This window comes from Dryas octopetala, chromosome 6 (assembly GCF_963921425.1).
Source record: "Dryas octopetala chromosome 6, drDryOcto1.1, whole genome shotgun sequence".
Taxonomy (NCBI): Eukaryota; Viridiplantae; Streptophyta; class Magnoliopsida; order Rosales; family Rosaceae; genus Dryas; species Dryas octopetala.
Genome location: NC_141371.1, coordinates 8,634,038 through 8,650,683, shown reverse-complemented (window position 1 = coordinate 8,650,683; position 16,646 = coordinate 8,634,038). Strand labels below are relative to the sequence as shown.

Here is a 16,646-nt window from a genome sequence, read left to right as displayed (position 1 = left end):
ACATAAGCGCCCTCCACACACGCACCAACATAATCATCATAATCATGCTTGTCGTCCACATCCTTTTCTACATTGATGAACCTTGCAATATAATTATGATTATGATTATTACTAATAATAATGATCTATGTATTCCATGAATGGTACCATAATATCTGTATTGGCAAAATAGATCATTACAGTAGGGACCAAATTACATAATCGTGTTGTATCCACTTCCATAATACCCGCCTTATGTCCTGCAAATAATTAATTAAATCTAACAATTTAATCATCAAAGGACCTTATAAAACCCCTCAATAGACCCCTATGCTTCTAATCCCACCAAGAACATGTCTTCTAGTCTGACCCTTTTGTTTGTTATTTTCTCCCTCCAATGTGCCATATTAACATTGGCTTCAGACCCAGACCCAGTCCAAGACTACTGCCTGCCAAACCCAAAATTTGGTGCTATCAGAACACCTCACCACACCATCCTCCCTTGCAAGAATTCATCCGAGGCCACCACCGACGATTTCGTCTTCTCAGGGATGAAGGCTGCGGGTAACTTCACAGACACGGGCCTTGCGGCCATCTCAGTGAACCCAACCATCTTCCCAGGGATCAACACACTAGGGATGTCATTTGTGCGAGCTGACCTCAAAGTTGGTGGAATCAATCCACCACATTTCCACCCAAGAGCCACAGAAATAGCCTATGTAGTGCAAGGGAGTGTTTATTCAGGATTTGTTGATTCTACCAATAGGGTTTTTGCTAGGGTAATTGAGCAAGGAGAGGTCATGGTGTTCCCTAGGGGTCTATTGCACTTCCAAATGAATGTTGGCAAGAAGCCTGCTACAATTTTTGAAAGCTTCAATAGCCAAAACCCAGGAATGCAAAAGATCCCATCCGCCATTTTTGGGTCTGGGATTAATGATAAGCTCTTGGAGAAGGCCTTTGGATTGAGTCCTAAGCAGATTGGAATGATGAGAAGAAAATTTGATCCAAATAGAGTGAGGTAAAGAGTGGGATGACAGGGCATTTTTCTCAACTGAGTTTGCATTATAAGCTGGTTTGCCCCATAATTGTGGAGGAGCAATTTATTTAATGTATCTTGTAATGATTATGTAAAAGAAATTTATTGATCATTTAAGTTTAAACCCATGGAAACATGTCTTAACATTTTCTCTGATTTGAACATTATGCCCAATACTCCTGCTTGAAGCTAACCCCAACCCCAGAAATGAAGGAACTGAATTTCTTGGTTCAATACTTCAATGGATGGTCCATGGGTCATTTCCCCATTTCCCCGTTGTGTTATGTTGATGTAGTGAGTCTAACCATTAAAAAAAAAACCATTTATTCAGATTTTACAATAAAATACTAAAATTTATACCAGCCAGGTTAATTTAATAAATCGCTGTTCGTTGTCACTGAACTACAGGTACCACATTCATTGATTGGCTTTTCCATCCAGAACCTGGCCACAGTGCTGGTAAACGAAAGTATGAAACTTTACAACATGGTTGCTGTGCAAGAATTTTCATTAATGTCAGTTTGACTACCACAGCATCCAAATGCACCAAACAACAATCCTAGTTTCACGTAATTAGTTCTCAAACCCAACTTTGCAAAATTCAATCCCAAAGAAGCAACTGCATTTTGATACAACAATCTACAAACACAGCTGGCTGGTACAACATCTATCATACATACCAAAATGATCAACTGAAATTTTAATTCGCCATATCGGAGAGAATGAAATGCACATAATAGCTAACCTGAGGTAGCTCACTAATTGTGTGGAAGGTTACTTCTCCCCAGTTAAAAGTGCCTTAACAATGGTATCACACATCCCATCAGCAAGTGGGAACAAGTGCCCAGCACCTAGTAGCTCATGATAGTGAATCCATGGAAGTCGTTGAGAAATGTAGCGTTGAAGTGTAACAGGTACCATGCGATCATCATCTCCATGCCACAGGTGGACGGAACCTTCATTGTTGGGGAATGGGTTTTCCATATCCAGAGGACTGAACTCCCAGGTCCCAAATCCAACATTCAAGTCACGGTGAAGAGACTCAAATTCTCCTTGTTGTCTTACCTGTCCCTGAGAAAGCCAAATGGAAAACAATTACACTTTTTTTTCTCTCTCTTTTTTAAATAAAATAAATCTTATAATAGCTGATAGCATTAACATATTGTGGTCACTCTCTTTCATGACACTCGTACCCTGAATTGTGGGCGCTAAGCGCATCCAATTAATCATCAAAGAAAAATAAGAAAATGTTACAAAGTTTATCTTCAAATAGAAAAACAGATTGATTTAACAGTATAATGTCAAGCATCAGAAGTAGCCTAAATTTCATTAACTTCTTTACAGATAAATTTTCAAAACACTAGCAAGGATCTCTACCTACCACAGAAATTTGATGAATCCCCTAATTTTGTAATATTGGAACTTATTCAGTATAAGTAGAATTTCAAGTTTAACTAATATAATGATGAAATGGTGCCACTCAACATGTTAAACAATCTACATGTCAGGGCCCATTTGATAACGTTTTTGTTTTCTATTTTCTGCATTTTCTAATTAAGGAAAGAAAGGAAAAGGGAGATGAAAGCACAATGCAATCAGTACACAATACTATCTTTTGAACAATTACTGTTCCTACATTTTGCTTTTCCAAACTGCCTTTTGTAGTTGCACATGACCCTCAGTTGAAGTGGTCTCATTGCATTTTAGACTACGAAAAACATTGCATGGAATTTCAAAATTGATGGATACATACCACATATGTTCCTCTTTTGTGACGTTTAGGCAAGAGTTCTTTGTCTTGTTGAGAAAGAATATCTATACTGTGAGCCACAACACTTGAAGCAGGAAACCATTTTTGAGTGTTCCAGAAGTAGGTAAACCAAGGGGTGTAGTGAGCAACACGAACCGTCCATTGGTCTTGCTGAAGCTGTTGGTAGTAAGCTTCATTAGAGAGATTTGCAGGAAAACCAGTCCACCAGTAGTTAACAACTGGAGCTAATAGCGCCGCTCCTGCTAGCCTGTCACCATATAATTTTCTAGCGTTAATCATTCTGAACCTTTCCAAACTACTTTAATATTTCAAATCAAGATTACACAAACCCTCACATAAGAGAAAAGACATACAATACTTAATCCCCCTCCCCCCCAATCTCCCTCTCTCCCACTCTCTCTCTCTCTCTCTTTCTGCCTAGAAAGTCTTAGATACAAGGGTTGAACCATGCCATCATACTAATGTGGCACAACAAACTAATAATAAAATGACACATAGTCATGTTGGTGGGACCTGTATCATTTAAATTCAAAATTTTGTAGGACCCACATGGCATAAATGATATAGGTCACACTAATAAATGATACGAGACCCATGAAAAATGACTACCTGTCATCTTATTTGTTTTACCACGTCAGCATGATGACATGTTATAACCGTTGTACCTAAGACTTTCTCATTTCTAACACACACACATACATGCAGAACCCATTCACTTGCATTGCTTGGAATAATCATACCTGTGAGGGATGTACTTGAGGCAGCTCCAAAGCACCTGCCCACCCATGGAGAAACCAATTACATAGAATCTGGATCCTAATACCAACTGATCAGCCAGCTCTTCTATATCTAATGCCATACTCTTCACTGTTTTCTTTGGATTAGGATCACTCTCTCCATAACCAGGTCTGTCGAAAGACACAATGTAGACACCCAAGTCTTCAACAATTTCCTGGAAGAACTCAGCATAGGTTAAAATGATAGTTAATGCAAACAAAAAAGATGCAAAACAAACCATAGGAGGATAGATACCGGAGATAGCGTTTGGGCAACAACAGCATCATGCCTGCAAGAATCAAAACCATGAACAAAAACAATTTTATGCAAGGCATTATCTTTTGGGACCCCGTGCTCTTGGTAGGCTAAATGCCTCCCATCCCTAAGTTTAATTCTTGGTGCTGTAACTGGAGGGCCATCAGGAGAGCCACATATCTTTGGCGGAGGAGGTTGGATAGCCTGATATGCCCATGCCAAAAACCCCATAAACAACACCACTAGTGTTTTCTTAAACATCCCTGAAAATTTTTGAGTTATAATTAAAATCACAAAACAAAGTTTGGAATAAAAGCTCACTCTACTAAATCTTTCTGCCAAAAAAAAAAAAAAGATTGGACCAACTTATTCGAGTTCATGCTTTGTGCATAAAAGTTAATATCAACGACATACATATTTTGTGTCAGTACATTTAGAACAAGTTCTTATTGACAATTTACAATAAATCAAATAAAAGGTAAAAAGTTACACAAAAAGGGTTGTCATGCATGATTGCGTAGAAATCCCTTGTGCTGTCATTGAAAAGGCCTTATGGCATTTAAATAAAGAATCCCATTTCCTTATCATTAAGGAAATGTTCGATTCAAGCAGCATGAGTTTGTATGTTGATCGAAGAAATGAGATATTCCTTTTGTTTTCAATACAGAATAAACAACAACAACAAGAAAAAAAAAAAAAAAGAAGCAAACATGCACTTAGTCCAGTTAATTCAGATGCTTTTAATCTTTCTGCCCAAATGTATGAACATGGTTAGCTGTATAATATCATCCAGATTAAAACAGATACATTATATCTAATCTTGCTGTGGGAGAAAGAACCCTTTTTCACTTCTTTTTTAAGCAGTGATAATAAAGCCTTTAGTTGAGAATTTGTTATTTCCGTTTTAAATTTTAATGTGGAGTAAGAAGTAAAATTGATGGAAAGAAGTGATTTTGATTTGCAGAATAAGCAATTTTAACAAGTGGATATCTTCCATGCTTCAAATTTACGCTTTTATTAGCCAATTTGAACTTTGAGAAAACAAATAAGGCTTAGCTAAGTAAAAGTTTGAATTTTCTCAAACCCCATATAATGAAAACTCCTATAGAAAAACAGAATTCTTAAATTCTTTCCTATATTTTCTCATCAAGCAAACAGAATCTTGTTTTGACCTACGACTAAACGAGGTACAATTGAATACTCATTGAAACCCACAAATCAAATTACAAAAACAAAAAATGAGAAGAATAAGAAAGAAAACCCACCTGAAGGAAGGCCGAAGGAACTGTTTTGCTTGGCTCTTCTAGTGTGAGCTCTGGCCGATGCTGCTGATATCTTCCTGTTCACCCCTCCCGCCATTTTCACCCACCCACAAGATCTCTCAGAATTCACAGTCAGGTTTAGTCTGAGAAGAGAAAGCTTTTCAGTTTTTGAGTGAGAGAGAGAGAGAGAGGCAGAGAGATCAGATCGAAGAGTGCGAGGCACAAAGAACGTTGACAATGCTCTCTGTCTACGCGTGTGTTGTGACTTATGACTGTGTCTGTGTTCGGGAAGCTCATATCGTTGGCACTTGGCAGTCTAAAGAAATATAATTTTTTCACCAAAATCTATTTTCCAAATATTCTGTTATAATTATAAATAAAAGAAATTGAGAATAAATTTATAATTTATTTTCTTTATTTTTTAATTCCGGGTAATGAAGATTAGAACTTAAGACTTTTCAAACATTATAAAGTACTTAATTAATTGGGATAATAAAATTGTCACATCATTAACGAACAAAATTTGGCGAGTTCATAATCATAAAATGGATATAATATACTAGTGGTTTACATGCCATACATACATTACCAATTTTTTCAAATTTTTTTTCTTTTGACACTTGTTTTTCAAGCTAGATAATCATTTTCATCACTTGTTTTCACTTTTATAGTTTTGAAATTTGATTTGGTTTATTTCTTGCCTAACTAGTGAGACGTTGTTTATTATACCTTTTACTATAATGATTTTTAAGCTTCATTTTAGAAAAAACAAAAAAGGTGAGTTATTTTTGTATAATATATGAAAAAAAAAAAAACTTAAAAGATTCATAATCAGCCTAAGAGGTGTTATTGCAATTTAAGAGAGACCCGTTGCAAACTTGCAATCTTGTTGGGCTGTCAACACAAATTGCATAAAAAAAAAAAAATTACATAAAAAGAGCAAGAGAGAAAGTAATTACCTTAATTTAAGACTTATATTAAAATATATGGACAAAGTTTGGGCTTGTACAAACAAGGTCTAGTGTGTGTGTCTTTCATAAAATTTTAGCTAAGAAAAATCAGCCCTATGTTTCCTAGAGGGTTTAATGGCGCCAAGGCTAGGTGAGGTTCTTTAGTTTCTCAAGTGAAAATTGTGGGGGGTTTACTTTTAAAGAAACTCTTTAGTATCCTCCTTCTAAGAATTTAGCCATTTATTAGTCGATTAACTACTTATTGCTTGGCTTCACAATTGTCTATAGTTTTGGTTTGCCAAGGTCACAACTTCCTATTGGTCCTTGCTAAATGCTCGAGATTACCCATTAGGATTAGCATCGAGTCAAGTGATCAAATTGGGATTAAGGATAAAATAGGGTTCTTGGAATGGACTTGTTGTATTTTGGAGATGGGCTTTATGATCTATTTAGTCTTGGTCCTCTTGGATGAAGTGTGGGGCTTTTTGAGAATCCCAAAAAGCCTAAGTAGGCCTGACTTGGGCTTTAACATGCTTGAGCGCTTGAGCGTGGGCTTTTATGTCTCCCAAGTAGGCCTGGGCCTTTCCAAGCCTTGTAGAAACGACACCGTTTTTGGTAACCTGAAGCTCATGTAGAAAAGCGTCAACGTGTGGGAAAAACCGAAAAAGAAGTGATCATAAGTTATTGTCAACGTGAGGAATTTTCTTTTTCTCTTCTGTTCCCTTTTTCCAGCCTTATGTCAATGAAAACCAACGTGTTGTCCTACTCCTGCAGTCCTGCCTCGATCCAGACGTAGGAATTATAACACAAATGTTATTTTCTAAATCAGTATTGAATATTGATAGGATATCAAATTTGTATTTCAAATTCAGATTCTAAATATATGTGTTAATATTTCATTAATTCACGTCTGAATTCATTATAAACTCATTTATTTATAATTAAGTAAAACACGTATGTATACACTGCCACATCATTTAAGATTTAAATTTGGGATATAAATTTGAGATTCCTAAAATTATTCTTTCTAAAATATTTGGTAGTATTCTATTTTGTTGTTGATGTCTTTGTTGTCTTGGGTCACTCATTTATTTACAACAAGTAAAACACACACACATACATTACTATATCATTTAAGATCCAAATTTAAGATCCTTAAAATTATTTTTTCTAAAATATTTGGAAGTATTCTATTTGTTGTTGATGTCTTTGCTGCCTCGGGTCACTCACAAACTTTTGATAGGATTTTAAAATAGGTACATTGATTTTAACTACTAAATTTCAATAATTATTTAGTTTAGGTACTAAAATTAAATAGCATTTTAGATTAGGTACTAGTTGAAAAATCAAACAAAATAATAAAATAAAAAGTATTATAATTTACAAATATTACATCACATGCCACTACAATAAAAAAATAATATTACATCACAAATATTACATTAATTTATACTATATTGTATTAAAAAAAAAATCAATTCAGTCACAACTTAACTGTGACTGTCTTGGTAAATTGAAAGAGACAACTCACACCACTATACTATGTATTATTTTGAGTAAAAGTATTGTTTTGACATCTATTTATACTATATTAGTATATTGTAATATAATTTCTCAAAAAAAAAAAAATTCAATTAAGTCACAACTTAACTGTGACTGTCTCACAACTTAGATGTGACTGTCGTTCAGTCACAACTAAATTTGAAGTTGTGAGTGTCATACAGTCACGATTAAATGTGAAGTTGAGACTACATTAACAAATTTTCAAGATAATATAAAAGCCTCAAGGGCAATTTTGTCAAAACCTTATAAATTTTAACTAACACCCATCATATGTGGGCCAAAGGACAAAAATGTCAAATGGAAAAAGCTCAAATCAATGAGGCCAACATATTTGTGACATAATCTAAAAAACTACATTTAAATTTATTAGTTCAATTGAAATATTATATAGTCTTCATGCTATATCAAAAAATTATTGAAATTTGGTATTTAATCCTAATTTTTTATTTAAAAATTCACTCTCTTTCTGTTGATGTTATCACGACATTCAAATTTGAATGTTTAAGTTTGGGTTGTAGTCGGAGTTTTGTTTTGTAATTTTTCTTTCTAGATAAAAAAAAAAAAAAAAAACAATCTACCACACTTTTCTGCTCAATGTTGCATTTTCCTTCTTAAAGTGGATTTTACTCACCTATTATCTATACTAGTATTCAAGTATGACCCGATATTATACCCATACATAATATTAATTTTTATTTTATTTCAACCTTTAGGTCGCCACTTCTATGGACTAGAGACTTATTAGGTAGTGAATCGTGCTCTAATTCAAATGGAAACCTTCTATAGCCTCTATATGTCCCATGTCCTCCTCATCGCTGGATGTTAACATTTTCTTTCTGTTATGGCCGTTTTACTCACCCATATGGCTATAAACCACCTATTTAACAACTGTGTTCAATTTTCGACCAAAAAAAAAAAAAACAACTGTGTTCAATTATGACTCAATATTATACCTATACATAATATTAATGTTCATTTTAACCAGCCTATAGCTAGTATTAGGTTGCCCCTTCCATAAAGTACTCTGGATAAAACCTACTCTAATACCCAGTATCTTGACTTGTGATAAAATTAATCTGACTAAACAAATTGCTTTGTGACAAAACTAAGATCGTGTCCACAAGTTTAAAACTATCTTATTCTTTTTTGGTTACATAATGGGGGAATCAAATTTAAAGCCTATATTAATCATAACCCTTATCATATACATCTTTATCACTTAGACTAACCTAAAGATTATTTTAAAACTATTTTTTATTTTTTATTTTCTAATCTAGTGCATTTGGGAATTTATACTTCAGTAATGTTATACTTATTATATTTTATACTATTTTATATGACAGTATTTATATATTAGACACTAAAAAATAAAAAAAAATTTAAAAAAAAATTATCTTATTTAATAAATTAATGACATATAAAATGATATACAAATATTTAAAAAAAATATGAAATAATTAGCATTATTGTTTACCCTTACATATGGAGGAAGGACCAAGGTATTAAATTTTGAAATTTTTGGCGAAATTTCGCCGAAAATTTCAATTTTTTGGGGTGTCGAAATCGAAACCCACATTTGTTAAGTTTTCGTGATAATTTCGCCGAAATCCTCGAAATTTCGGTGAAATTTTCGACGGTGAAACAAACCCAGCCCCCCGTTGCCTTAGAACTCTATCTCTTCGCCCAAAAAAATGTAAACGCTCAAAGCCTCAAACATTAAAAAAAAAAACAGAAACTTACATATATGGCTGTTTAGAGGAGAATCAGGAGATGACCTCATCAATTTGTTTACAGCTTCATCTAGAGGTGTCAAACGGGCCGGCCCGACCCGTTTAAGTTGAGTCCATCGTGCTTTCGTGCCGTGCTCGGGCCGGCCCATATAGTTAAGATCTAAGCCCAGCACGGCCCATGGCCCGCGGGCCATTCGTGCTCGTGCCGTGCCTTAAACGGGCCGGCCCACGGACCTATTTTTATTTTTATTTTTTATGGTGATAAAACTAATCTTATGATATTTTTTCTTATTTATAATTAAATATTAACATTATTTTTCATGAAAATTGAATATTTTTGTTGAAAAGTTCTTTAAAAATAGAAAAAACAATGTTAAAATAGTCGTGCCTAATTCGGGCCCATTTCGTGCCCGTGCTCGTGCCGTGCTTGGCCCGTGTCGTGCTCGTGCCGTGCCGTGCCCGATGGGCTAAAAACTTCGGCCCAGCCCGGCCCATTTAATCGTGCCGTGCCGTACCTATTTTAATCGTGCCGTGCCGTGTCGTGCTCGGGCCGGCCCGACCCGTTTGACACCTCTAGTTCATCCATCTGATCTAGGGAGAAAGAGGAGGCGGCGGCATGGAAGAGATCGAGGGAGAAAGAGGGGGCACGGCAGGGGCCAGCAGAGCGGAGATCGACGGAGAAAAAGGGGGTGGCGGCAGGGGGGAGAAAGATGGGGGGTGGCAGAGGGGCGACATGGGGGAGATGAGGGAGAAAGAGGTGAGGGTGGGTTGAGGGATAGATGAGAGAGAGAGAGAGAGAGAGAGAGAGAGAGAGAGAGAGAGAGAGAAGCAGGGGATGAAGAAGAAAGAAGAAAAAAAGAACTGGAGATGGAGACTCACGGGGGAAAAGAAAAGGAAGGAAAAAAAAAAAGGGGAAAGAAATAATAAAAAAAAGAAAAAAATTAAAAGGTTTAGAGTTGATTGGGATTTGGGGCATTTGGGCAATTGTAAAGAAAAAAAATGGTTTTGGGTTTTGTTTGACCGTTTTGGAGTTTCGTTTAGTTATTTTTAAACCCTAAATCAATAAACTTTAATATATTTTTATATAAAAAATAATTAAAAATACCATAAAGGGCCTAAATCCTATTATCATATACCATATTCTAAACAATATAGAGTATAGATTATAAAATATATAGGGTTTAATGTATAGATTATAGAGTATAAATAATATACTAATTTCATTTATTCATTATACTAATTTTATTTAACAGTATTTATCTTCAGCGCACATTATATTCATCTTATATCACATGAAGCCTACTATATATATAATTAGTTTTTTCAATATTTTTTATCAATTTAGTAAATAATATGTTAAATAAACATATGGTAAAGTTTCATTCAAAATTTCTATATTTTGATAGTAATTTCTGTCGTTTTCATCTAATTTTTGTTAAAATTTAAAAAATTTTGACGAAATTTTCATCAAAATTTTATTTCTTGGAAGGAACTCCCTGAATTGTATTTTATTTTGAAGAGCAATATATACTTTTTCAATTTAGCAGGTTGCAGGCTAGCTGACATGCAGCAGCTGCAGTCAATATAATTGGGCCTGAAGCTCTGATCGAACATGCATGGAACAACGACAAACACGCATCTAATCATTAAACAGAAAATCCAGGCTAAGTCTCTTATTGCCTTATTGGTGCGTGCACCCACATGGGGCTTGTTTGGCCAGAAATCTCAGAGTCTTTGATCTTCAAATTCCTGTATTCCAATCATCACGGCTAGACTTTTCCTCTTGTAAGTTCCTCTTCTGGGTTATTCTGGTTGTTGAAGTTTTACGAGGAGATGATGTGTGTTGAGCTCCACTCATTGCATTGATATTCAACTCTTCACTATTAATCATCTTCAAATTGAATATTTGATCGCAGACCTCACACTGTTCCCAACTTAATTACTCCACACTCATGAGATTATGTGTGAAATTTTATCTTAAGAAAATGTGAGAAACTTATTTAACGTGAAATAATTGTATTTGATTAATAACTCTTAACACGTTCAGTGTGTTAATATGTATATATGTGTTGTGGCTAATCTAAAAGTATATAACATATGCCATATAATTTACTAAAATCTGGCTCCTCTACTTAATTTGACTTTTAATGTTATTAATGATACACGTTCGTATTATTAGAAATTCAAAGATTACTTATATTTATGAGTTTATAATATACAATAAAATTAAAAGTTCAGAAATATATATAAGAGAAGAAATTAAGAATCAATTTGACGCTCACTCCTCCCTATGCATGCATCACTAGCTATTGTAAGTTTTGTAACTGGAATGTGACGTAGACAGATAAGTGATGTTCTGTGAATATAATTCGATCATATACATAGAGATTATTTTTGCTCGCCTGTGGTCGTGAATATTACCATTATAATTTAAAGATTATTTATATTTATGAGTAAATAATATATAATTAAAATTAAAAGTCGAAAGATATATATAAGACAATAAATTAAGAATTGATTTGACGCTCACTCCTCCCTATGCATGCACTAGCTATTGTAAGTTTTGTAGCTGGAATGTGACGTAGACAGATAAGTGATGTTCACGAGAATATAATTCAATATATATGGAGTCCATTTTTCTCGCAACAAAAAAATAGCGGTGAATGTTATTAGAGTAGTAGATGAGTGACACGTATTATAAAAAAATAATTAGGTGATATATGTCATCCATTTATCATAGTGGTAATATTTATTATAATAAATAAAAATTAATTTATATACATGGAGATGGATCTATGACACTATATTTTATACATAGATTTTCAAAAGGTTCCATTTCATATAGGATTTTAACGATCTAAATTGTTTATTTTTAGGTTTCAATTAAAAGATTATTTTTGTAAAAAATTAAGTAAATTAGAAATCATTTACCTACAAAGAGTAAATGGTTAATATTTCAAGTATTTATTTTTTTGACTAATATTGATCATTTAATTTTTATAGGTAAATGATTTTCGATTTACCTAATTTTTTGTAAGAATAATATTTTAATAGAGACAAAAAAAATAGATGATTCGAATTGTTAAAATCTTATATGAAATAAATCTCATTAAAAATTTATGCCAAAAATATAGTGTCACGAATTCATCCCATATACATAAAGTATAGATAAATTTAACTTTGAAGCTAGCTAGCTCTGCTCAACTATATGAACCCAATTAATTTATTCTATAAAATAAATAAAAAATAAAAAGATTGAAAGAAAATAAAGGGAAAAAACATGGGATACTGTGATGTGGTGCAGTAGTAACTGGCTAGAAAGAAGCAATATCACATGAGGTCCAGCGTGGGATATACAGAAAAAAGTAGTTTGGCTTCTTGTTAAAGAAAATCCACTACTCCTTTCATTGCCAATCTGGGGAAGTTCTCTGCAATCACTGTTTTTAACTTTGAGTAGTGTACTCTCATTGACATGACCTCTCACCACTCAGTGAGTGCTAGGTGGAGTTCCTTTATGCCTTGCGCCCAAGAATCTATGAAAATGGTAAATTCCGAAAGTGTAGGTGCATTCAGCATTTCAGCCCAACATTTCCTTTTTATTACCATAACTGCAAAAGATGAGTTTTCTTTATTTGCATTGTTCCTTTTGCTGTTTTTGCTTACTTAATTTGCCTATATATATATGTTTTATAAAAGAAACAAAAATGGCAGAATTGACAGCCTTGGAAACCAAAGGACCCACATGCAGGATTGAAAATAATAATGCTTTTGTGGACCATTTTTTTTGGCCAACGATGCTTTTTTTTTTTCTTTCTTAATTGTATATTTGTATTGAAAGAAAAGAATTCAATAATTACTAGGTGCACAACCAATAAGAACCGATTCCCCCAAGGGTACAGAGAAAGAGCGTCAGAGATTATATAACATAACTAAAAGAATACTAAAAGGTATGATAGTTTTATACCACATTAAACTAATCATTTTGCATATTTGTTGATTTGTTAGTTTGAGATATATTATTAGCGTATTTTTGATAGTTTTAAATTCTCTTTTTAGTTTAACAGTAATTTAGTATGTCATCAGAATTTTAATTATAGGAGGTTTGAATTTAAAACATCTAATTCACATTTTCCATTTTTTTTGTTGGTTTATAAGGTGAAAAATATAGTTGCGCACACATATATATTTCTCTTTATGTATAACTTGTCTGTCTCCTCACATGCAATGCAACCGCGCAGGATGAGCATCAGTGGGCTTCACGAGAGGTAATGTTTAGTTTGACATGAGTGGTATTAATTAGTTCTATCATCTTTGTATCTTAATACTAATTAGAATCATTAATGTAATAAATTACATGAAACCCACCTATCACATCTCATTAGTATGGTTAATCTAGAATGATCGTATTAAAGACAACCCACTAAACCCTGTTGATGGATGTGACACAGAAAGAAAGAAGGAAAGAAAGACAGGGTGAGCTTGACTGCTTGAGGTGGGGGACTAGCAAGCCATGTGTTTTTAGATGTATATAATATATATATATATATAGATTCTATTCCTTTATTCTCTCTTCTTCTCTGCAAAACAAACGAGAGATCTACAATTAAAGTAACTAGCCTGAGTTAGGCGTACTTGAAAACACTATAAATACACCGATATACATGGGATTCCACTTCTCATCCAAACCAAACCAAACCCACATAACAAGTACTATTTCCTCTCCTGAGTTGCTTTATACAAGATCTGGTCTGTACGACTCTTACTCTCTCTCTCTCTCTCTCCCTCTCTCTCATATACACTGTACGTCTCTCTCACCCTGTCACACACTCACTCTCTCTGTGTGTTTTTTTTAGGTCAGTAATGGCAAAAATCTCGGAGCCTTTGGTTGTTGGAAGGGTCATAGGAGATGTTCTTGATTCCTTCACCCATACAACAAAAATGTCTGTGACTTACAACAGCAAGCCAGTCTGCAATGGACAGGAGCTCTACCCTTCTGCAGTCACCACCAAACCTAGAGTTGAGATTCAAGGAGGCGATATGAGATCTTTCTTTACCCTGGTAATATATACATGTATTTGAATCCATATCCACACAGCTCCAATAAAATATTTTCCACTTAATTTCTCTTTGAATTTGCTCTTAATTAGTCTCTGTTAATTTCTTGTTGCAGGTGATGACTGACCCTGATGTTCCTGGCCCTAGTGATCCTTATTTAAGGGAGCACCTGCACTGGTACTATATATACCTTAGAACACCTATTATATAACTGTTCTTACTTTAAGAAACATCATTTTTAGGTACCACCTCACAGTGCAGATTCCGTTTATGTTTTAAGTTTCTTTTCAATGGTCATCTACAAAATTAATCAAATTAATAATTGTTTGATCATTTAAATTATTGAAAAAATTACAATATATCAAATAAAATTAAAATTAATGATGTTGGTTAAATAAATTGACTAAATAATTTTTAATTTGTCTAATTTTTTACAAAAGTAATCTTTAAATGATATTCTAAAATATAAAATATTCAAATTATTGAATTATAGGTCAAAAAATGATGTTCATACTTTTCTTACTTGAAAATTTACCCTATTATATATATCAATTATCAAAACCTACAAATCAATTAAAGATAATTAATTTTTTTATTATCAAAACTGAAAATCAATTAAGTTGATCGATATTCAGTTAATTAGAAATATATGTATTATATATTTCTATGGTCTCTCTATTAACTTAAAATTTTGAACTTAAATCTAAAAAGCAAAGCAACATTATACACAATCTATGGTACATGAGACCTTCTATGGTGCCGTGGTTGCATAATATGCACATAGATCGAAGTGTTCACAATCTATATATCGTGAACCCATCTGAATCCAAGGATCACTAGTATATATCATAGCACGTGTGCATATAAGGAAGCTGCAATATATTGTGAATAGCATATATACCTAGCTAGCTAGGAACTAACCGCTTGCTTTAATTGAAAAAAACAGGATTGTGACAGACATACCAGGCACCACAGACGCCACATTTGGTAGGTCCACTATAGCTAGTAGTCTCTAATCTCTATCTAGCTAATTAATTTTCCAAATGTAATTAATTAATTAATTAACAGGAAGAGAGGTGGTGAGCTATGATATCCCAAGGCCCAACATAGGCATCCACAGGTTTGTGTTTGTTCTGTTCCAGCAGAAACGAAGGCAGTCAGTGAACCCTCCTTCCTCAAGGGATCACTTCAGCACCCGAGGCTTCGCCGCCCAAAACGACCTCGGCCTTCCTGTCGCTGCCGTTTACTACAATGCGCAGAGAGAAACGGCAGCCAGAAGACGCTAGCCTAAGCTACCTACCTAGCTAGCTGCTAGTAGCTACCACCAAAATATATATGTTTTTAAATAAAATAAAACACCGCTAGCTGTGTGTGTGAGACTACGTACTGTTGGACGTTTTCTTCCTCTTTATCAAATGTTATGAATTTGCTGTGGCTGTTTATTAAGTCTGATCTGATCATCTGACTGCATATGTATATATATATATATGGGGTTTTGTTGTTCTTCTCAACTGGAAAATTATAAGGGGGACACTAGCTGGACAGGAGTACACAAGACCCATATATATATGTCCCTAGCTCTTTCTTTCTCTTCTTCCAGTGCTCGATCTAGGGTTTTGGCTTTTATATCAACTGAAAAATCATAAGGGGACACGTGGAACCAATCCACCTCTAACCTAACTTTTTTTCTTCTTCTACTTTGATTAGGGTTTAGATGGGATTAAGGTTTAGATGAGTGGATCACATGGTGGTACTGGCCTCACAATGTTGTCCTCATTTTTCTTAAAATGAAGACATTTTCAGAGTTCTCATATATATATATATATATATATATATATTATATATGTGCGCGCGCGCGGGTGTGTTGTAAGACTATCAATCAATTAAACCTGACACCAGTTACATTATTCTCATCTTATAGATATTGAGAATAACTAGAAGATGAGAATGACTATTCTTATAGTAATGCAATTATAGTTATTGTTGGACAATGACTATTCTCACTATGCAATAGACACCTATAAAAAGGCATAAATATGATATCATTTGTCATTTTCTTTCATAAACATGTAAAAAACTCATTAAAAAAAAAAACACAAACATTCAAGCTTATAAACTAAAAAATCTTTATTTTAATAGTAACAAATCATTGCCACTGTCCAATAATAACTATTGTCTCATATGGTTACTGCACGTCGAACAGTAACAATCGACATAGTACCTCCGATCCATATCGTGCGATTCACAAACTCCGACCTTCATACTTCC

General features: G+C 34.0%; 3 protein-coding genes across 3 annotated transcripts; 2 read left to right on the top strand and 1 right to left on the bottom strand.

The window, feature by feature from the left end:
* The first annotated feature begins 332 nt into the window (after positions 1-332).
* On the top strand, positions 333-1,069 carry LOC147282023 (RmlC-like cupins superfamily protein). Its single transcript, XM_086248975.1, has one exon. It carries the CDS (start codon positions 333-335, stop codon positions 999-1,001), a length of 669 nt encoding a protein of 222 aa, XP_086105101.1. The 3' UTR covers positions 1,002-1,069.
* Positions 1,070-1,406: 337 nt separating this feature from the next.
* Positions 1,407-5,343, bottom strand: LOC147282022 (alpha/beta-Hydrolases superfamily protein). The gene is made up of 5 exons (XM_086246322.1): positions 5,084-5,343; positions 3,819-4,081; positions 3,527-3,738; positions 2,769-3,033; positions 1,407-2,086 (listed from the first exon to the last, which is right to left on the bottom strand). Exons 1-5 carry the CDS (start codon positions 5,175-5,177, stop codon positions 1,790-1,792), a joined length of 1,131 nt encoding a protein of 376 aa, XP_086102448.1. The 5' UTR covers positions 5,178-5,343; the 3' UTR covers positions 1,407-1,789.
* An 8,840-nt stretch (positions 5,344-14,183) lies between these two features.
* LOC147282021 (protein TERMINAL FLOWER 1-like) lies at positions 14,184-15,664 on the top strand. Its single transcript, XM_086247386.1, has 4 exons — positions 14,184-14,381; positions 14,494-14,555; positions 15,325-15,365; positions 15,447-15,664. The coding sequence occupies exons 1-4, from the start codon at positions 14,184-14,186 to the stop codon at positions 15,662-15,664; spliced, it is 519 nt and encodes a 172-aa protein (XP_086103512.1).
* The last annotated feature ends 982 nt before the right edge of the window (positions 15,665-16,646 follow it).

Bases quoted from the DNA above. Each gene is read 5' to 3' on its own strand.
- LOC147282023 (XM_086248975.1), top strand. From the start codon at position 333: ATGTCTTCTAGTCTGACCCTTTTGTTTGTTATTTTCTCCCTCCAATGT.
- LOC147282021 (XM_086247386.1), top strand. From the start codon at position 14,184: ATGGCAAAAATCTCGGAGCCTTTGGTTGTTGGAAGGGTCATAGGAGAT. The intron at 14,382-14,493 runs GTAATATATACA...TTCTTGTTGCAG, and splicing joins TGAGATCTTTCTTTACCCTG to GTGATGACTGACCCTGATGT. The intron at 14,556-15,324 runs GTACTATATATA...TGAAAAAAACAG, and splicing joins TTAAGGGAGCACCTGCACTG to GATTGTGACAGACATACCAG.
- LOC147282022 (XM_086246322.1), bottom strand. From the start codon at position 5,177: ATGGCGGGAGGGGTGAACAGGAAGATATCAGCAGCATCGGCCAGAGCT. The intron at 3,034-3,526 runs GTATGATTATTC...ATATGGTGACAG, and splicing joins CTCAAGTACATCCCTCACAG to GCTAGCAGGAGCGGCGCTAT. The intron at 2,087-2,768 runs GTATGTATCCAT...TGGCTTTCTCAG, and splicing joins ACAAAAGAGGAACATATGTG to GGACAGGTAAGACAACAAGG.